The 21,346-nt window shown below is 54.4% G+C and overlaps 1 protein-coding gene across 1 annotated transcript; it reads right to left on the bottom strand.

Annotated features, from left to right (window-relative positions):
- Nucleotides 1-353: 353 nt before the first annotated feature.
- Nucleotides 354-20,575, bottom strand: MUC3A (mucin 3A, cell surface associated). The gene is made up of 13 exons (XM_075994854.1): nucleotides 20,515-20,575; nucleotides 18,887-19,516; nucleotides 4,706-17,878; nucleotides 4,411-4,599; nucleotides 3,569-3,684; nucleotides 3,395-3,453; nucleotides 2,668-2,816; nucleotides 2,219-2,284; nucleotides 1,724-1,886; nucleotides 1,450-1,620; nucleotides 1,266-1,357; nucleotides 973-1,025; nucleotides 354-822 (listed from the first exon to the last, which is right to left on the bottom strand). Exons 1-13 carry the CDS (start codon nucleotides 20,573-20,575, stop codon nucleotides 778-780), a joined length of 14,967 nt encoding a protein of 4,988 aa, XP_075850969.1. The 3' UTR covers nucleotides 354-777.
- Between the last annotated feature and the right edge of the window lie 771 nt (nucleotides 20,576-21,346).

Genomic DNA, 21,346 nt, shown 5'->3' with positions numbered 1-21,346 from the left:
AGGCAGCAGTAGGCTAAGGAGGAGGGAGGGTTGGGGAATGAGGGGGGGGAACTGAGGGGGCTTCCAGGGCTCAGGGCCCCACTTCCCCTTATCCTCAGGGACCTGGGCAACTCACACCCTCCCCCCACCCACAGGGATCATGGCCCTTGGGGGCAAGGAGAAGGAGCAGAGCCTCAGAATGGGGGCTGGGGGGGGCTGGCAGAGTCTAAGACACAGAGAGTGTCGGTGCCTCGCCAGGGATGGGTTTAGGGGAGGAGGGAGGATTTAGTGCTGGGGAACTGGATGGGGAAGCAAGGATTTGGGGCTGAGGGAACAGGAAGGGGAGGGGGGCACTGACTACGGAGTGGCCTCAGAAGAGTAGACGGAGTAAGGAATGAGAGCAAGGAGTTAGGAGAGGGTGGGCCTGAGACCAGGCACAGGACATGAGGACTGGGGGAGCTGAGAGAGCCAATGGGAACATGGGGACTGGGGCAGAGAATTAATTGAGCAAGCCCATGTGGTTTGCACAATAACTAGGAGGTATCAAGACGAGCACGTTGTGCCCATTTTACCGGTGAGGAAACCAAGGTTCGGAGAAGTCACTGACTTGCCCAAAGTCCCACAGCAGAAGAGACTAGTGCACTGGGTCTCCAGGTGGGTTTTGGCCAAGTTAGGAAAAGGATGGGATTCAGGGAGTCAGTCTCATTTTACCCAAGGGCACTAGGAGCCTGGGATGCACATGCCCTCAGGCCGCTCTTGAAATGGACGCAGTGTAGATGGTTCCATCCTAGTCAGGGCTCACAATGAGGAAGACGAGGTCAACTCAGGTCTCTGGATTTGCACCTGCCAGAGTGGGAACAGGGAGCCACCAGCTTGGCTGGCAGGGGCCACAACCTTGGGATCCTAGCCCAGCCCCTGCCCTGGTGGGAGTTGGGGAGGGAATCTGGAACCAGAGGTGGGAGAGCACCTTAGGTCCCCCCTTAGCCCTCTCACCCTGATATTGGTGTCCACGGTCTCCAAAGCCACATGGAAGTTTTCATCCTTGACTAGAGACATAAAAGAGGAACGGAGGGGAGGACAGGGAAGGGAGAGGAGGGGGAACGTGAGGAAGGCCAGGCCTCGGGGCACAGAAGCCCTTGCCTGCCCTCCTGCCCTCCCCTCCTGCCCTCCGCAAAAGGGGGGGGGGACGGAAGCATGGACACAAGCCCCCCAGCACGAGATATTCGTCGTTCTCGCAGTGGTGCCCCAGGAAACCCCTACCCGCTTCCCCAGGAGGCAGGATTCACCTATCTTGTCGTCCTCGAAGCCCATGTTTGAAAAAGTACCCACGTTGTCCTCGTCCCAGATCTCGAGCCACTTCCTGTCCTCCTCCCAGGACCTAGGTGGGGCCGCCGCACGGTCAGGCAGGGCTGCCCCGTCTGGAACCCTTTGCCGCCCCGCGCCCCCTCCCATCCTCCCCCGCGTGCTCACCTGCCCTGGCGGCCGCCCCTCCTGCGGAAGCGGGCCACCACGAAGCCCAGCGCCAGCAGCAGCAGCAGCAGCAGCGCCGCGGCCCCCGCCAGGCCCCCGATCAGCGCCCTCCAGCGGACGGCCACCTCGCAGCGCGGGCCAAAGAACCAGAGCTCGTCGGTGGAGAAGCACCTAGGGGCGCAGGTCTCAGATCCTCAGCACCTTCCCGCCGGTCCGAGCGCGGGGTGGGGCTAGGGGCTGTGGGCGGGGCTCCAGCGCAGGGGCGGGGCCTCACCGGCACGCGGGACCGCTCAGCTCCAGGACGCACTGGCCCTGGTTGCAGTCTATGGCGCCATCCACGCCCGACGTGCATTTGGTGACGCATCGGAGCCGGTTCACCTCCACCAAGGGGAAGTAGAACTCCTCATAGCCCTTGGGTGCGGCGCGACGGCAGATGGCTGGGGGTGGGGAGGGAGGGGAGGTTGCAGAGAGACGGGGACCTCATCCATCCTACTTAGGGGCCTGAGAATGGCGACTTTGAAAACGCATGGGGAAGACTACATTTCTGAGGGTGTGTCGTGCGGTAGACCCTGGGATTCGATGAGAGGAAGGCCCTCACCCTGCCCTGGCGGTCCCTGCAGGTCCTCCGATGGAAACCGCTAGCAAGCGTCAGGAAGGGCAGCCCTGGGCCACATCACCTGCCTCCCCCACAGGGCTCCTCCCCTCGCCCCTGTCCCTGGTGGGAGGGGCTATGGCTGCCTGAGGCCACTCAGCCCTTTCCCACCCTCACCTTCTGGGGTCAGCTCTGTCCTAGTGTTGTTGTTCACCTTGATGGAGTCAGGCTTAAAACACAGAGCTGTGGGGACATGAACAGAGATGGAATGACCGGGTCTGGTAACGGGGTTAGGGCCAGGAAGCAGGACAGGGGTGGGGGGCTGGAGGGCTCTCTCAGTGTGGGGGCTGTGGAGGCACCGCAGGGAAGACTCCTACTGCCTCCCTCATCTCTCCCAATCACAGGGGTCTGCGGCCACCCTGGAAACGCTGTGGTAATTGCCAGGGGGTCTCTTTCTCAGCACCAAGTGCTGGTGAGACCCACTCTAGCCCAGCCTTGGCCCCCTTGGGTGTGGACCTGTGCCCCGTCTCCCAACCTGCCAGAGACACCACAGGGCTGCCGCCTGAGCCCGAAGGCCCCTGACTGAGCTGGAGCTCCAGCCCGACCCTCCCTCCAGCTGTGCTCACTCTGTTTGCTGTGGCAGCTGTCCTCATCCTGGCTGGAGTTCTGAAGCTCCTCTTTCAGGGCCGTTTTCACCTTCTCATACTCGCTGTCCAGCTGGGAGCTGAAGGACAGCTCCAGCAGGACCAGGTAGTCCACCACGATGCTGCCATTCCTGAAGGGTCAGGGACCTTAGAAGGGGCCCAGGCCTGGGGCACATAGGTTCTTGGAGGGGCACCTCGGGGTCCACCCACAAGGGCATGGGAAGGGGGCAAAGGTCATGAGGTAGGATGCCAAACACATCCTTTTCAGAGGGGGCTGCCAGCATCCCTGACTTGGTCGACCTGGGAAGGCAGGGCAAGGAGTAATTGACTTTCACTTCATGTTGCATCCAGCTGCCACCGACCAAGAATTCCTGGGCCCTCTGCCCCTCTCTCATGCTGACCCACCCAGCAGAGCAGGGGCCAACCAGAGGGAGGTCACATCACCAGTCCAGACACCACCTCCGCGCATGTCCCTGCAACCTCTCTCCTTCCAGGGTGCTGAAGAGGAGGGTGCCACTCCCCCCCACCAGGAAGACATGGGCCCAGAAAATGGTCACAAAGCTATCATGGAGTGATGTCCTTGCATACTCCCTCCACCCATCTCTACGAAATCTGACAATTCCAAAAGCAAGGGATGGATTCTCTAGCCTTCTTTGCACCCCTTTCCCCTACCTGACACTGCCTTCACATCCCCAGAAGAGTCTCCTACCTTAGGGACAGGATCTGCACCTCCTTGAACCCCTGCACATTTTGGTAAATCTTCTGCATCTGAAATGCCAAGGATCCCCTGGGCTTGTATCTGAACCTGCAGGCTTGAGGGCACCCAGGGGCACAAGCCTAGGTCCAGGGGAGGACCCTTAAGTTCCTCTCCCCTTCTCCTCACCTGATTCCGGAAAGTGTTGCTGAAATCCTCGTAGGCCTTAGAAGTGTTGTCATTGAGGTCTGGGGAGAACACCTCGTCGACAGATACCTCCATGCCCACTTCAGCGTCCACTTTCTCTGCACACAACATGCACAGCCCTGGTCACTGCACATCTGCCCCTGTCTGACATCACCACCACCGCCATCCCGCCCCATAGGCTCCTCCCACTGCCCCTTCCATGGTCCCTGAGGACTAACTACACAGTGCAGGGACAGAGGAGGAATTTGGGGATGCATTGTCTGGGAATGAGGGAAAGAAGTCAGGATGGACTGCGGTCGGTATACAGTACACAGGACATTCTGCAGTCAGGCTGTGGTCCTTCCCTGCCTGCCCCATGGTGGGCAGAATAATGGCCCTCAAAGACATCTATATCCTGATCCCCAGAACCTGTGGATATGTTACACCGCACGTCAAGGGAGAATCAAGGATGTAGATGGAATTAGCTTGCTAATCAGCTGATCTTAAAATGAGAAAATTAACCTCAACTATCTGGGTGGGCCCTTGTAAACACAAGGGTCCTTAACAATGGGAGAAGAAGGCCATTGGACACGAATACAGCTCCAAACAGCCCAGACCTCCTCTTCTAAGGAAGAGGCCCCAAGAGGGAGTGGGGTCCCAGTCACCTCCTGAAGGATGGAGAGGAGGCATGATACGAGGCAGTGGAGGGCATGGGAGAGATGGCAGGAATGGAAGGATTAGGCAAAATGGCATGGGTGCCTCCAGGCCACACACACAGCTGGACCCAGGGAGCATCGATGGCACCTCCAGGAGGAAGGGCAGAGGCCATGGCTCTGGCAACTCACCTAGATCTACCTGTTCCACAGCATACTCGCAGAGGGAGCCATAGAAGGTGCTTGGGCACTGACACTTAAGGCCATCCCATGTGCCCCCATTCTGACACCTGATCTCCTGGAACTGACAGCGGTCCCCAGAGTACCCTGGGAGACAAAGGCACAGGCCTCGTTCCCAGGTGCCACCATTGTCACAGGTGCCTGGAAGCACAGAAAGAAAGGGAAGTTCAGGATAGAGCCTGACCCTGGTGACACAGGAATTTAGCAGGAGAGGGAGGAGAGAGAACAGGGAGGCAGGAGGTCCAACCTGGGGTAGTTGTCAGCCTTGTCTGTGTGGTCATCTGAGTAGTGGTCGAAGTTGTCTTGGGTGACGTAAGGGTGGTGGGAGTCTGGGTAGTAGGCACCGGTGGGGCTGAAGTTCTCCTGGTTGGTGGGGCCGAGTGTGTCAACTTCCTTGAAGTCGTCATGGCAGTTGGACTGTGTGGCTTCGTGGTGAGACCAGGTATGCGTGGGGTGGTTGCCAAGCTGGTGCTCAGCCAGGTCTCACTGGTGTGCAAGTGGGTGCTCGTCACAACTGGGCTCATGGGAACGGTTCCAGTGCCATTAGTTGGGATGATGGCAGGCTCACTTTCCAGAGCCATGGGAGTAGATGTGCCCATGTTTGTAGGAAAGGCAGTTCTCATACTGGTGGAAGTAGGAGAGGTGACCATTTCCGTAGTAAAGGGAAGGACAGATAACGGGGTGGTGGGAGGAGAAGTAACTTCACCGCTGGGACCCATTTCAACACACGGAGTTGTGGGAGAGGTAGGGACTATGGTGATGATTATAGTTTCTGGACAGGGTGTAGTGGAAGGAAGAGAAATATAAGAAAACGGGGTTGTTTCGGTGGGAGCTGTGGTCACAGAGGAGATGGTGGGAGAAGTTCTGGTAGTTGCAGAGGAAGACAGAGTAGGAAACGCTGGGACAGAAGAAGAGCCTAGATTTTCTGTACTGGACATGACTGGGGAGGAAGGAGGAGGGTGAAAGGTAGTGGTGAGCGCTGTCCTTGTGCTGGTGGAGGACAGGAAAGAGGACATTATTACAGTGGGTATCGAAGACAAGATGATTGTACTGAAAGACGTGGTTATTGCATTTGTAGATGTACTCATCCTAGTAAAAGATGCACTAGTGGGCTGACTTGTAGATTGGAGTGAAGTTTGCATGGAGGGGGTTGAAAGAGAAGTTTTCAGAGTGACGAAATGTGTACTTCCACTCTGCACAGGTGACGTCAACATGATGGTGCTGACACTGGTTGATGGAGTAACAGTGTGAACAGAGGAGATGGAGGAATCTGTGCTTCCAAGGGCAAGAGTTGTGGATACCTGAGATGTTTGAGTCCCTACATTGGATGTCAATATAGGAGTTGTATGGCTTGACACTGAAGTGTCAGGGGTAACTGCAATACTAGTTCTCCAAGTGGGTGTGGGGACAGAGGTTGTGCTGACAAGAGATGTTAACTCTGTGTGCTGCACAGTGGGAGAGGAAGAAAGGGTCTTTGTAGTGGTGGCTGAAACACTGGATACAACGGGTGTTGAAGTGAGTTGTCTAGTTGTGGTAAACAAATTAGTGGGTCCCCGGGTGACAGTTGTCAATGATAGGGCAGGCATGTCTGTACTCAGAGTAGATGCAGTCACCATTGTGGAGGGCGGCAGGGTGCCCACAGTAGTGGTAGGTGAGGTGCTGGCAGTGGTGGCCATGCTGACTGTGGAGTAGACATCTGAGGAAGTGAAGCTGGGAGTGCTATGTGGGGTGGACAGGGTCACTGCTGTGACCGAGTGTGTGGTACCAGTCTTCACTGTTTCTGTGGTTGGGAAGGAGGGAGACAAGGGTGTAAAAGCCGTAATAGTGGATTTTGTGTCTGTCACAGTGGTGGTAGAGGTCATGTCAGTGGTGGAGTGTGTGACAGGGATAGAGGGAAGGTTGGGGTAGGTGGTCTCCGATGTAGGTGTAGACCTGGTGTCTGTAGTAGGGTGTGTGGTAAGCAAGGTAGACGGAGGGGTGGTGAATGTCTGCGTGGTCACACTGGTGACTGGTTCTGTGTTTGGAACAGATGTAGAAGATGCAGTCGTACTGGTAGATGATGTTAAAACACTGGTGGTGGTGGGAAGGGAGCTAGTGGTGGCCTGGGAAGTCACTGTATTTGTAGGAGTGGTTGAGTAGGTGTTGGGGGGAGTAGAAGCAACATCTGTCATGAGAGATTCTGTGGAAACATGGGTGGTGGGAGTCAGAGAAGTTTTTGCAGTGGATGTGGCTCTTGAGCTGCTGAGGGTGGCTGGGCCTGTGGGTGTGGGTGCTCCAGTGGACGGAGGTGTTTCCGTAGTTGTGGGTGTTGTGAGTGTGTTAGTGGTGGTGAGTGTGGGGATGGATCCAGCTGTTGTCTGCACTGTGTGGATGGTAGCCGAAGTAGAGGAGACAGTCTCTGTGGGAGTGGTATTGTGAATTGTAGAAGAGGGGAATGCAGAGGTGACTGGAATTTCCGTAGTGAGAGAAGTTGTGGGAAGGTTCTCAGTACTTGTGAGAGTAGTTGTCACAGTGGGAGTTGTGGTTGGGCTTGTTCTAACAGGGGATGTGATTTCTGTATTCTGGATGGTTGGAGATGATGGGCTGTTGTTTGTGAAGGTTGCTGAGGTACTGGGAACAGTGGGTGTTGAGGTGAGGTCTGTCAACATAGTCAATACACCTGTGGTGCCCTGGGATGAAGGGGTGATAGTTGCCAGTGTTGGGGGAGGAATATCAGAATTGAGAGTAGAAGGGGTCACCATTGTGGAAGTGACCACGGTGCTCCCTGTAGTGGTAGGTGAGGTGATGGCAGTGGTGGACATGCTGACTGTGGAGTAGACATCTGAGGAAGTGAAGCTGGGAGTGCTATGTGGGGTGGACTGGGTCACTGCTGTGACCGAGTGTGTGGTAGCAGTCTTCGCTCTTTCTGTGGTTGAGACAGAAGGAGAGGAGGATGTAAGAGCCATCATAGTGGATTTTGTGTCTGTCACAGTGGTGGTAGAGGGGACGTCAGTGGTGGAGTGTGTGACAGTGCTGATGTGAAGGTTGGGGTAAGTGGTCTCCGATGGAGGTGTCAACCTTGTGTTTGTAGTAGGGTGTGTGGTAAGCAAGGTAGACTGAGGGGTGGTGAATGTCTGCGTGGTCCCACTGGTGACGGGCTCTGTGCTTGGAACAGGTGTAGAAGATGCAGTCGTACTGGTAGGTGATGTTAAAACATTGGTGGTGGTGAGAAGAGATCTGGTGGTGGCCCGGGAAGTCACTGTATTTGTAGGAGTGGTTGAATAGGTGACCGAGGGAGTAGAAGTAATGTCTGTCATGAGAGATTCTGTGGAAACATGGGTGATGGGAGTCAGCGAGGTTTTCATGGTGGATGTGGCTCTTTGGCTGGTGAGGGTCGCTGGGCCTGTGGGTGTGGGTGCTCCAGTGAATGGAGGTTTTTCCGTAGTTGTGGGTGATGTGAGTGTGTTGGTGGTGGTGAGTGTGGGGATGGATCCAGCTGTTGTCTGCAGTGTGTGGATGGTGGCCGAAGTAGAGGAGACAGTCTCTGTGGGAGTGGTGCTATCACTGGTAGAAGAGGGGAATGCAGAGGTGACTGGATTTTCGGTAGTGAGAGAAGTTGTCCGGGGGTTCGCAGTACTTATGACAGTAGTTGTCACAGTGGGAGTTGTGGTTGGGCTTGTGCTAACAAGGGATGTGATTTCTGTATTTTGGCCAGTTGGAGATGATGGGCTGATGTTTGTGAAGGTTGCTGAGGTACTGGGAACAGTGGGTATTGAGGTGAGGTCTGTCAACATAGTCAATACACCTGTGGTGCCCTGGGATGAGGGGGTGATAGTTGTCAGTGTTGGGGTAGGAATATCTGAACTCAGAGTAGAAGGGGTCACCATTGTGGAAGTGACCACGGTGCTCCCTGTAGTGGTAGTTGAGGTGCTGGGAGTGGTGACCTTGCTGACTGTGGTGTAGACGTCTGAGGAAGTGAAGCTGGGAGTGCTATGTGGGGTAGACAGGGTCACTGCTGTGACTGAGTGTGTGGTAGCAGTCTTCACTGTTTCTGTGGTTGGGACAGACAGAGACGAGGCTGTGAGAGAGGTTGTAGTGGATTTAGTGTCTGTCACAGTGGTGGTAGAGGTCATGTCAGTGGTGGAGTGTGTGACAGGGATAGAGGGAAGGTTGGGGTAGGTGGTCTCCGTTGTAGGTGTCAACCTGGTGTTTGTAGTAGGGTGTATGGTAAGCAAGGTAGACTGAGGGGTGCTGAATGTCTGTGTGGTCCCACTGGTGACGAGTTCTGTGCTTGGAACAGGTGTAGAAGATGCAGTCGTACTGGTAGTTGATGTTAAAACGGTGGTGGTGGTGGGAGGGGAGCTGGAGGTGGGCCGAGGAGTCACTGTATATGTAGGAGTGGTTGAGTAGGTGATCAGGGGAGTAGAAGTAATATCTGTCGTGAGAGATTCTGTGGAAACATGGGTGGTGGGAGTCAGCGAGGTTTTCACGGTGGATGTGGCTCCTGGGCTGGTAAGGGTCGCTGGGCCTGTGGGTGTGGGTGCTCCAGTGGACGGAGGTGTTTCCGTAGTTGTGGGTGTTCTGAGTGTGTTGATGCTGGTGAGTGTGGGGATGGATCCAGCTGTTGTGTGTAGTGTGTTTGTGGTGGCCGAAGTTGAGGAGACAGTCTCTGTGGGAGTGGTGCTGTCAGCCGTGGAAGAGGGGAAGGCAGAGGTGACTGGAATTTCCGTAGTGAGAGAAGTTGTCCGGGGCTTCTCAGTACTTGTGAGAGTAGTTGTCACAGTGGGAGTTGTGGTGGGGCTTGTGCTAACAAGGGATGTGATTTCTGTATTCTGGACAGTTGGAGATGATGGGCTGATGTTTGTGAAGGTTGCTGAGGTACTGGGAACAGTGGGTGTTGAGGTGAGGTCTATCAATGTAGTCAATGAACCTGTGGTGCCCTGGGATGAGGGGGTGATGGTTGTCAGTGTTGAGGCAGGCATGTCTGTACTCAGAGTAGATGCAGTCACTGTTGTGGAGGTCAGCAGGGTGCTCGAGGTAGTGGTAGGTGAGGTGATGGCAGTGGTGGACTTGCTGACTGTGGAGTAGATGTCCGAGGAAGTGAAGCTGGGAGTGATATGTGGGGTCGACAGGGTCACTGCTGTGACTGAGTGTGTGGTAGCCGTCTTCACTGTTTCTGCGGTTGGGAGAGACCTCGACAACAGTGTAAGAGCCATGGTAGTGGATTTTATGTCTGTCACAGTGGTAGTAGAGGGGACGTCAGTGGTGGAGTGTGTGACAGTGCTGGTGGGAGTGTTGGGGTAGGTGGTCTCCGATGTAGGTATCGACCTGGTGTTTGTAGTAGGGTGTGTGGTAAGCAAGGTAGACTGAGGGGTGGTGAATGTCTGCGTGGTCCCGCTGGTGACGGGCTCTGTGCTTGGAACAGGTGTAGAAGATGCAGTCGTACTGGTAGTTGATGTTAAAACGTTGGTGGTGGTGGGAGGGGAGCTGGTGGTGGCCTGGGAAGTCACTGTATTTGTAGGAGTGGTTGAGTAGGTGATGGGGGGAGTAGAAGTAATATCTGTCATGAAAGATTCTGTGGAAACATGAGTGGTGGGTGTCAGTGAAGTTTTCACAGTGGATGTGGCTCCTGGGCTGCTGAGGGTGGCTGGGCCTGTGGGTGTGGGTGCTCCAGTGGACATAGGTGTTTCCGTAGTTGTGGGTGACGTGAGTGTGTTGGTGGTGGTGAGTGAGGGGATGGATCCAGCTGTTGTCTGCAGTGTGTGGGTGGTGGCCAAAGTAGAGGTTACCGTCTGTGTAGCAGTGGTGCTGTCAGTGGTGGAAGAGGGGAAGGCAGACGTGACTGGAATTTTGGTAGTGAGAGAAGTTGTCCGGAGGTTCTCAGTACCTGTGAGAGTAGTTGTCACAGTGGGAGTTGTGGTTGGGCTTGTGCTAACAAGGGATGTGATTTCTGTATTCTGGACAGTTGGAGATGATGGGCTGATGTTTGTGAAGGTTGCTGAGGTACTGGGAACAGTGGGTGTTGAGGTGAGGTCTGTCAACATAGTCAATACACCTGTGGTGCCCTGGGATGAGGGGGTGATAGTTGTCAGTGTTGGGGTAGGAATATCAGAACTCAGAGTAGTAGGGGTCACCATTGTGGAAGTGACCACGGTGCTCCCTGTAGTGGTAGGTGAGGTGATGGCAGTGGTGGCCATGCTGACTGTGGAGTAGACATCTGAGGAAGTGAAGCTGGGAATGCTATGTGGGGTGGACAGGGTCACCTCTGTCACCGAGTGTGATGTCGCAGTCTTTGCTGTTTCTGTCGTTGGGAGAGAGGGAGACGAGGGTTTGAGAGAGGTTGTGGTGGATTCAGTGTCTGTCACAGTGGTGATAGAGGTGACGTCAGTGGTGGAGTGTGTGACAGTGCTGGTGGGAGCGTTGGGGTAGGTGGTCTCCGATGTAGGTGTCGACCTGGTGTTTGTAGTAGGGTGTGTTGTAAGCAAGGTAGACTGAGGGGTGGTGAATGTTTGCATGGTCCCGCTGGTGAGCAGTTCTGTGCTTGGAACAGGTGCAGAAGATGCAGTCATACTGGTAGGTGATGTCAAAACGTTGGTGGTTGTGGGAGGGGAGCTGGTGGTGGTCCGGGAAGTCACAGTATTTGTAGGAGTGGTTGAGTAGGTTTTGGGGGGAGTGGAAGTAATATCTGTCGTGAGAGATTCTGTGGAAACATGGGTGGTGGGAGTCAGCGATGTTTTCATGGAGGATGTGGCTCTAGGGCTGGTGAGGGTTGCTGGGCTTGTTGGTGTGGGTGCTCCACTGGACGGAGGTGTTTCCGTAGTTGTGGGTGATGTGAGTGTGTTGGTGGTGGTGAGTGTGGGGATGGATCCAGCTGTTGTGTGCAGTGAGTGGGTGGTGTCCAAAGTTGAAGATACCATCTCTGTGAGAGTGGTGCTGTCAGTGGTGAAAGAGGGGAATGCAGAGGTGACTGGAATTTCCGTAGTGAGAGAAGTTGTCGGAAGGTTCTCAGTACTTGTGAGAGTAGTTGTCACAGTGGGAGTTGTGGTTGGGCTTGTTCTAACAGGGGATGTGATTTCTGTATTCTGGATGGTTGGAGATGATGGGCTGATGTTTGTGAAGGTTGCTGAGGTACTGGGAACAGTGGGTGTTGAGGTGAGGTCTGTCAACATAGTCAATACACCTGTGGTGCCCTGGGATGAGGGGGTGATAGTTGTCAGTGTTGGGGTAGGAATATCTGAACTCAGAGTAGAAGGGGTCATCATCGTGGAAGTGACCACGGTGCTCCCTGTAGTGGTAGTTGAGGTGCTGGGAGTGGTGACCTTGCTGACTGTGGTGTAGACGTCTGAGGAAGTGAAGCTGGGAGTGCTATGTGGGGTAGACAGGGTCACTGCTGTGACTGAGTGTGTGGTAGCAGTCTTCACTGTTTCTGTGGTTGGGACAGACAGAGACGAGGCTGTGAGAGAGGTTGTAGTGGATTTAGTGTCTGTCACAGTGGTGGTAGAGGTCATGTCAGTGGTGGAGTGTGTGACAGGGATAGAGGGAAGGTTGGGGTAGGTGGTCTCCGTTGTAGGTGTCAACCTGGTGTTTGTAGTAGGGTGTATGGTAAGCAAGGTAGACTGAGGGGTGCTGAATGTCTGCGTGGTCCCACTGGTGACTGGTTCTGTGCTTGCAACAGGTGTAGAAGATGCAGTCGTACTGGTAGTTGATGTTAAAACGGTGGTGGTGGTGGGAGAGGAGCTGGAGGTGGGCCGAGGAGTCACTGTATATGTAGGAGTGGTTGAGTAGGTGATCAGGGGAGTAGAAGTAATATCTGTCGTGAGAGATTCTGTGGAAACATGGGTGGTGGGAGTCAGCGAGGTTTTCACGGTGGATGTGGCTCCTGGGCTGGTAAGGGTCGCTGGGCCTGTGGGTGTGGGTGCTCCAGTGGACGGAGGTGTTTCCGTAGCTGTGGGTGATGTGAGTGTGTTTATGGTGGTGAGTGTGGGGATGGATCCAGCTGTTGTGTGTAGTGTGTTTGTGGTGGCCGAAGTTGAGGAGACAGTCTCTGTGGGAATGGTGCTGTCAGCCGTGGAAGAGGGGAAGGCAGAGGTGACTGGAATTTCCGTAGTGAGAGAAGTTGTCCGGGGCTTCTCAGTACTTGTGAGAGTAGTTGTCACAGTGGGAGTTGTGGTGGGGCTTGTGCTAACAAGGGATGTGATTTCTGTATTCTGGACAGTTGGAGATGATGGGCTGATGTTTGTGAAGGTTGCTGAGGTACTGGGAACAGTGGGTGTTGAGGTGAGGTCTATCAATGTAGTCAATGAACCTGTGGTGCCCTGGGATGAGGGGGTGATGGTTGTCAGTGTTGAGGCAGGCATGTCTGTACTCAGAGTAGATGCAGTCACTGTTGTGGAGGTCAGCAGGGTGCTCGAGGTAGTGGTAGGTGAGGTGATGGCAGTGGTGGACTTGCTGACTGTGGAGTAGATGTCCGAGGAAGTGAAGCTGGGAGTGATATGTGGGGTCGACAGGGTCACTGCTGTGACTGAGTGTGTGGTAGCCGTCTTCACTGTTTCTGCGGTTGGGAGAGACCTCGACAACAGTGTAAGAGCCATGGTAGTGGATTTTATGTCTGTCACAGTGGTAGTAGAGGGGACGTCAGTGGTGGAGTGTGTGACAGTGCTGGTGGGAGTGTTGGGGTAGGTGGTCTCCGATGTAGGTATCGACCTGGTGTTTGTAGTAGGGTGTGTGGTAAGCAAGGTAGACTGAGGGGTGGTGAATGTCTGCGTGGTCCCGCTGGTGACGGGCTCTGTGCTTGGAACAGGTGTAGAAGATGCAGTCGTACTGGTAGTTGATGTTAAAACGTTGGTGGTGGTGGGAGGGGAGCTGGTGGTGGCCTGGGAAGTCACTGTATTTGTAGGAGTGGTTGAGTAGGTGATGGGGGGAGTAGAAGTAATATCTGTCATGAAAGATTCTGTGGAAACATGAGTGGTGGGTGTCAGTGAAGTTTTCACAGTGGATGTGGCTCCTGGGCTGCTGAGGGTGGCTGGGCCTGTGGGTGTGGGTGCTCCAGTGGACATAGGTGTTTCCGTAGTTGTGGGTGACGTGAGTGTGTTGGTGGTGGTGAGTGAGGGGATGGATCCAGCTGTTGTCTGCAGTGTGTGGGTGGTGGCCAAAGTAGAGGTTACCGTCTGTGTAGCAGTGGTGCTGTCAGTGGTGGAAGAGGGGAAGGCAGACGTGACTGGAATTTTGGTAGTGAGAGAAGTTGTCCGGAGGTTCTCAGTACCTGTGAGAGTAGTTGTCACAGTGGGAGTTGTGGTTGGGCTTGTGCTAACAAGGGATGTGATTTCTGTATTCTGGACAGTTGGAGATGATGGGCTGATGTTTGTGAAGGTTGCTGAGGTACTGGGAACAGTGGGTGTTGAGGTGAGGTCTGTCAACATAGTCAATACACCTGTGGTGCCCTGGGATGAGGGGGTGATAGTTGTCAGTGTTGGGGTAGGAATATCAGAACTCAGAGTAGTAGGGGTCACCATTGTGGAAGTGACCACGGTGCTCCCTGTAGTGGTAGGTGAGGTGATGGCAGTGGTGGCCATGCTGACTGTGGAGTAGACATCTGAGGAAGTGAAGCTGGGAATGCTATGTGGGGTGGACAGGGTCACCTCTGTCACCGAGTGTGATGTCGCAGTCTTTGCTGTTTCTGTCGTTGGGAGAGAGGGAGACGAGGGTTTGAGAGAGGTTGTGGTGGATTCAGTGTCTGTCACAGTGGTGATAGAGGTGACGTCAGTGGTGGAGTGTGTGACAGTGCTGGTGGGAGCGTTGGGGTAGGTGGTCTCCGATGTAGGTGTCGACCTGGTGTTTGTAGTAGGGTGTGTTGTAAGCAAGGTAGACTGAGGGGTGGTGAATGTTTGCATGGTCCCGCTGGTGAGCAGTTCTGTGCTTGGAACAGGTGCAGAAGATGCAGTCATACTGGTAGGTGATGTCAAAACGTTGGTGGTTGTGGGAGGGGAGCTGGTGGTGGTCCGGGAAGTCACAGTATTTGTAGGAGTGGTTGAGTAGGTTTTGGGGGGAGTGGAAGTAATATCTGTCGTGAGAGATTCTGTGGAAACATGGGTGGTGGGAGTCAGCGATGTTTTCATGGAGGATGTGGCTCTAGGGCTGGTGAGGGTTGCTGGGCTTGTTGGTGTGGGTGCTCCACTGGACGGAGGTGTTTCCGTAGTTGTGGGTGATGTGAGTGTGTTGGTGGTGGTGAGTGTGGGGATGGATCCAGCTGTTGTGTGCAGTGAGTGGGTGGTGTCCAAAGTTGAAGATACCATCTCTGTGAGAGTGGTGCTGTCAGTGGTGAAAGAGGGGAATGCAGAGGTGACTGGAATTTCCGTAGTGAGAGAAGTTGTCGGAAGGTTCTCAGTACTTGTGAGAGTAGTTGTCACAGTGGGAGTTGTGGTTGGGCTTGTTCTAACAGGGGATGTGATTTCTGTATTCTGGATGGTTGGAGATGATGGGCTGATGTTTGTGAAGGTTGCTGAGGTACTGGGAACAGTGGGTGTTGAGGTGAGGTCTGTCAACATAGTCAATACACCTGTGGTGCCCTGGGATGAGGGGGTGATAGTTGTCAGTGTTGGGGTAGGAATATCTGAACTCAGAGTAGAAGGGGTCATCATCGTGGAAGTGACCACGGTGCTCCCTGTAGTGGTAGTTGAGGTGCTGGGAGTGGTGACCTTGCTGACTGTGGTGTAGACGTCTGAGGAAGTGAAGCTGGGAGTGCTATGTGGGGTAGACAGGGTCACTGCTGTGACTGAGTGTGTGGTAGCAGTCTTCACTGTTTCTGTGGTTGGGACAGACAGAGACGAGGCTGTGAGAGAGGTTGTAGTGGATTTAGTGTCTGTCACAGTGGTGGTAGAGGTCATGTCAGTGGTGGAGTGTGTGACAGGGATAGAGGGAAGGTTGGGGTAGGTGGTCTCCGTTGTAGGTGTCAACCTGGTGTTTGTAGTAGGGTGTATGGTAAGCAAGGTAGACTGAGGGGTGCTGAATGTCTGCGTGGTCCCACTGGTGACTGGTTCTGTGCTTGCAACAGGTGTAGAAGATGCAGTCGTACTGGTAGTTGATGTTAAAACGGTGGTGGTGGTGGGAGAGGAGCTGGAGGTGGGCCGAGGAGTCACTGTATATGTAGGAGTGGTTGAGTAGGTGATCAGGGGAGTAGAAGTAATATCTGTCGTGAGAGATTCTGTGGAAACATGGGTGGTGGGAGTCAGCGAGGTTTTCACGGTGGATGTGGCTCCTGGGCTGGTAAGGGTCGCTGGGCCTGTGGGTGTGGGTGCTCCAGTGGACGGAGGTGTTTCCGTAGCTGTGGGTGATGTGAGTGTGTTTATGGTGGTGAGTGTGGGGATGGATCCAGCTGTTGTGTGTAGTGTGTTTGTGGTGGCCGAAGTTGAGGAGACAGTCTCTGTGGGAATGGTGCTGTCAGCCGTGGAAGAGGGGAAGGCAGAGGTGACTGGAATTTCCGTAGTGAGAGAAGTTGTCCGGGGCTTCTCAGTACTTGTGAGAGTAGTTGTCACAGTGGGAGTTGTGGTGGGGCTTGTGCTAACAAGGGATGTGATTTCTGTATTCTGGACAGTTGGAGATGATGGGCTGATGTTTGTGAAGGTTGCTGAGGTACTGGGAACAGTGGGTGTTGAGGTGAGGTCTATCAATGTAGTCAATGAACCTGTGGTGCCCTGGGATGAGGGGGTGATGGTTGTCAGTGTTGAGGCAGGCATGTCTGTACTCAGAGTAGATGCAGTCACTGTTGTGGAGGTCAGCAGGGTGCTCGAGGTAGTGGTAGGTGAGGTGATGGCAGTGGTGGACTTGCTGACTGTGGAGTAGATGTCCGAGGAAGTGAAGCTGGGAGTGATATGTGGGGTCGACAGGGTCACTGCTGTGACTGAGTGTGTGGTAGCCGTCTTCACTGTTTCTGTGGTTGGGAGAGACCTCGATGACAGTGTAAGAGCCATGGTAGTGGATTTTGTGTCTGTCACAGTGGTGATAGAGGGGACGTCAGTGGTGGAGTGTGTGACAGTGCTGGTGGGAGCGTTGGGGTAGGTGGTCTCCGATGTAGGTATCAACCTGGTGTTTGTAGTAGGGTGTGTGGTAAGCAAGGTAGACTGAGGGGTGGTGAATGTCTGCGTGGTCCCGCTGGTGACGGGCTCTGTGCTTGGAACAGGTGTAGAAGATGCAGTCGTACTGGTAGTTGATGTTAAAACGGTGGTGGTAGTGGGAGGAGAGCTGGTGGTGGCCCGGGAAGTCACTGTATTTGTAGGAGTGGTTGAATAGGTGATGGGGGCAGTAGAAGTAATATCTGTCGTGAGAGATTCTGTGGAAACATGGGTGGTGGGGGTCAGTGAAGTTTTCACGGTGGATGTGGCTCTTTGGCTGGTGAGGGTCGCTGGGCCTGTGGGTGTGGGTGCTCCAGTGGACAGAGGTTTTTCCGCAGTTGTGGGTGTTGTGAGTGTGTTGGTGGTGGTGAGTGAGGGGATGGATCCAGCTGTTGTCTGCAGTGTGTGTGTGGTGGCTAAGGTAGAGGTTACCGTCTGTGTAGCAGTGGTGCTGTCAGTGGTGGAAGAAGGGAATGCAGAGGTGACTGGAATTTCCGTAGTGAGAGAAGTTGTCCGGGGGTTCTCAGTACTTGTGAGAGTAGTTGTCACAGTGGGAGTTGTGGTGGGGTTTGCGCTAACAAGGGATGTGATTTCTGTATTCTGGACAGTTGGAGATGATGGGCTGATGTTTGTGAAGGTTGCTGAGGTACTGGGAACAGTGGGTGTTGAGGTGAGGTCTGTCAACATAGTCAATACACCTGTGGTGCCCTGGGATGAGGGGGTGATAGTTGTCAGTGTTGGGGTAGGAATATCTGAACTCAGAGTAGAAGGGGTCACCATTGTGGAAGTGACCATGGTGCTCCCTGTAGTGGTAGGTGAGGTGATGGCAGTGGTGGCCATGCTGACTGTGGAGTAGACATCTGAGGAAGTGAAGCTGGGAATGCTATGTGGGGTGGACAGGGTCACCTCTGTCACCGAGTGTGATGTAGCAGTCTTTGCTGTTTCTGTCGTTGGGAGAGAGGGAGACGAGGGTTTGAGAGAGGTTGTGGTGGATTCAGTGTCTGTCACAGTGGTGATAGAGGTGACGTCAGTGGTGGAGTGTGTGACAGTGCTGGTGGGAGCGTTGGGGTAGGTGGTCTCCGATGTAGGTGTCGACCTGGTGTTTGTAGTAGGGTGTGTGGTAAGCAAGGTAGACTGAGGGTTGGTGAATGTCTGTGTGTTCCCACTAGTGAGCGGTTCTGTGCTTCGAACAGGTGCAGAAGTTGCAGTCGTACTGGTAGGTGATGTCAAAACGTTGGTGGTTGTGGGAGGAGAGCTTGTGGTGGTCCTGAAAGTCACTGTATTTGTAGGAGTGGTTGAGTAGGTTTTGGGGGAAGTAGAAGTAATATCTGTTGTGTGAGATTCTGTGGAAACATGGGTGGTGGGAGTCAGGGCGGTTTTCACGGTGGATGTGGCTCTAGGGCTGGTGAGGGTCGCCGGGCCTGTGGGTGTGGGTGCTCCAGTGGACGGAGGTTTTTCCGTGGTTGTTGGTGATGTGAGTGTGTTGGTGGTGGTGAGTGTAGGGATGGATCCAGCTGTTGTCTGCAGTGTGTGGGTGGTGGCCGAAGTTGAGGAGACAGTCTCTGTGGGAGTAGTGCTGTCAGCCTTGGAAGAGGGGAATGCAGAAGTGATTGGAATTTCCGTAGTGAGAGAAGTTGTCGGGAGGTTCTCAGTACTTGTGAGAGTAGTTGTCACAGTGGGAGTTGTGGTTGGGCTTGTGCTAACAAGGGATGTGATTTCTGTATTCTGGGTAGGAGGAGATGATGGGCTGATATTTGTGAAGGTTGCTGAGGTACTGGGAACAGTAGGTGTTGAGCTCAGGTCTGTGATTGTAGTCCGTGTATTAGTGGTCCTCAGAGATGTGGGGGTGACTGGTGGTGTTATTACAGGAATGTTTGTGCCAGAAGTCTGTGTGATTTGGGTTGTGGATGTCTCCCGGATAATCAAGGTTGTTGCAGCTGAGGTTAGGGCAGAGGGTGAGATTTTTGTAGATGCAGAAGACGGAAGCCCACCAGTGGGTATCGTTAAGGTGCTGGTTGTCATAGGGGTAGAGCTGTTGGCTGTGGAAGAACTCCCACTATTGGTGGGTGTGGTTGATGAAATGAAGGGGGAAGTAGGTGTGAGTTCCGGGGTGAGAGTTTTTCGAGTGTCAGTTGTGGACGTAGCAGGTGTTGTTAGTACCCTTGTAGAGGTGGTAGAGTGGGTTGTGATAGTTTCTGTTTTCAATGTCCCACTGGTGTTAGGAAATGAAGTTGGAATCATGGCCGTTGTGGTCAGGGTGGTCCTGGTGGTAGGTGAGGATCTGTCATTAGTTCCTGTTGTTAAGAAGGGTTTTATAGTATCTAGAGAAGAGGTAGTGGCAGAGACAGGAGTAATTTCTGGGGTAGGGGACTTGGTTGTATGGACACCTGCAGGGGTCAGGGTCGTCCTTCTTGTGGTTCCAGTTGCAGAGGAAATCATGGTGTGGAGGGTCGTGGCCGTGGCTGTGGCAGAGGAGGAGGGTGGGGCTGTGGCAGTGCTGGTGGTGAGAGAAGATGTGACGGCTGAGGTCACTTTCTCAGTGGTGGTAATAGGGGAAGTGCTGGTGACGGTTGTGGCTGGCCTCTGTGTCACGGGACTGGAGGTGTAAGAGCTGGTGAAGGACGCCTGGGTCACAGTCACACAGGTGGTGGTGGGGTAGGAGGTGGTGACTATGAAACTCGTTGGATATACGCACTCTGTGGTGGCTGCATAGACAAAGACGGTGGGTGGGGTGGTTTCAACCTTGAAGACAAACTTGGACGGGGGGATTGTTGAGGTGTTGGAACGGATGGGAGATTTGATCAGTGTCTCAGGAATGGGCTTATCATGAGGGGAGGTGGTGAGAGGGGTGGGTGTGTTTTCCTTATTGCCAGGAGTGGGAGAGGAGGGCGGGGGGGAACTGAGTACAGTGTGGGCTGCATCTGTCCTGGGGGGAAGTGCATGGGAGGTGGCCGTGGCCGTGGATAAGGTTCCTGTAGTGATGGGAGAACAGAGGAATGCACTGGTGAATCTGCAGGCCATCATGTCACAGCACACCACACAGGTTACCCATCATCCCACGTTACAGACACATGTCACAGAGGGTAGGAAGTGCCATGCTCACGCCCCCACCCAAGGTAGTTTGGAGCCCACCTACTCAGTTCTGGAACCCACCTACCGTCTGCTATCTGGGGAGCAGTGGGGGGCCCTCAGCCCCTCCCTGGCCTTGTCTGTGTGGCAGCCCTCCTGTGCTCCCCTCTGTCTGCTCCTCCCTCTCCTCCCCATACTGCCTGGAGTACCTCCACCCCCACCCCTGCCCTCTGCTGGGAGAGAGAACCCAGCCAAGGCCCCACCAGGGGACAAGCAGCCATAGGGGGAAGCTGTGTAGAGAACACCAAAGGGGAAAAGAGACAGAGCTCAGCCTTTGCTGGGATTGAGGGACATGGACCGAGGACCACACTGAGAGGCCGACAGATGGGACAGAGAAGGAAGCTTCCAGAAAAAGCTATGTCAGCAGGCAGGCTTGAGTCCCCAAGACCTAAGGTTTAGTGGTGTTAATCACAGTAATAGACATTTTATATAACTATTTTGTTTCAGCCACTGGATTAGTTAGTATACCAACTTGAATCACTCTATAGATATCAGGGAGCTGGCTGTGCCGGAAGTGAGGGGACAGAGGAAGGCGGAGGCAGCCCGATGGAAGCGCAGGGAGGCCGAGGCCAGTGTGGGCGACTAAAGGGCCAAAGCAGGAAGAGCACTCCTCTGGGGAGAGGTGACTCCTGCCCCCCCATTCCACATTCCCCTGTGTGACCCTACCACCCGCTCAGCGGACAGAGCCACAGCTGTTCTTGTCCCCTCCCAACTCGGTTCTCCTGCACCCTGAGCTCGGAGCCGTGCCTCCTCCGCTCCCTGAGACCCTGGAGCCACCCTCCACACCCCAGCCCCTGAGTATCAGGAAGGTCCCTCCAGCCCCTCCCACCTCTCCCCTCACCTGTGGCCCCTGGGGAGGCCCTGAGCATCCAGAGGAGGCCGAGGAGCCCGAGCAGCTGCATGGGCCTGGTGGGCAGGGCAGCCCAAGGGGCTGGGGCAGAGCCAGCACCAGAACAGCGACAGCAGCAGGGAGTCAGCACCCAGGTCAGAGTGAAAGTGATGGTTACCTGCTCTGCTAGGCGTGATAGCCAAGCACAGCCTCACCTTTGCCCCACCCCACCTCACCCCTTTTCTCCCCACCCCCGAGTGCTGTGGGACACAAGCCTGGGGTGTCAGGCAGGAGAACAGTTGGTGGCCCAGCCCCCAGCCTGCCTGTCCCCAGGCGCCTTCCCTGGAGGCTGCCCTTCCTCCCCTCCCCACTCCCTCCCCCATGGAGATACACTTGGCCAGGGCTTGGACTCTGGAGTGTGGCCGGCTCCTGCAGCCTCTACTTAGTTTCGGTTCCTCCTGCTGGGGCCGGGGTAGAACTTGCTACTTGCTCTCCTCAACTCCCGCCTGTCCCTGTCTTGCTGTCTCCCCATCCTGCCAACAGCAGGACCCCACAGCCAGACAAAGTAACAGAAATCAATCAGAAGTCATTTTAAAATCTGAAGAGGCAAAGCAGGTCCCAGAATAGGAAATACAGATGACCAAAGGAAACAAACAAAAATACAAGTTTTGACTTAGCAAACTTTTTGACCTTCATAGATAACCAGTTGCTTCCTAGCAACCATTAGGAAGTTTGAGCCCATGCAGTCTGGGCACAGGTGTGAAGAAGAAATGTTCTTACCCAGCTGATGGGAGTGTGAGTGCGTTGGGTTGCTTTAAAAGGACAATTTGATGGGATCCATTAA

Source organism: Microcebus murinus, chromosome 19, assembly GCF_040939455.1.
Source record: "Microcebus murinus isolate Inina chromosome 19, M.murinus_Inina_mat1.0, whole genome shotgun sequence".
In the NCBI taxonomy this organism is placed as follows: Eukaryota; Metazoa; Chordata; class Mammalia; order Primates; family Cheirogaleidae; genus Microcebus; species Microcebus murinus.
Note: the sequence above shows the minus strand (reverse complement) of the source record. Positions and strands in the feature narration are given on the sequence as shown.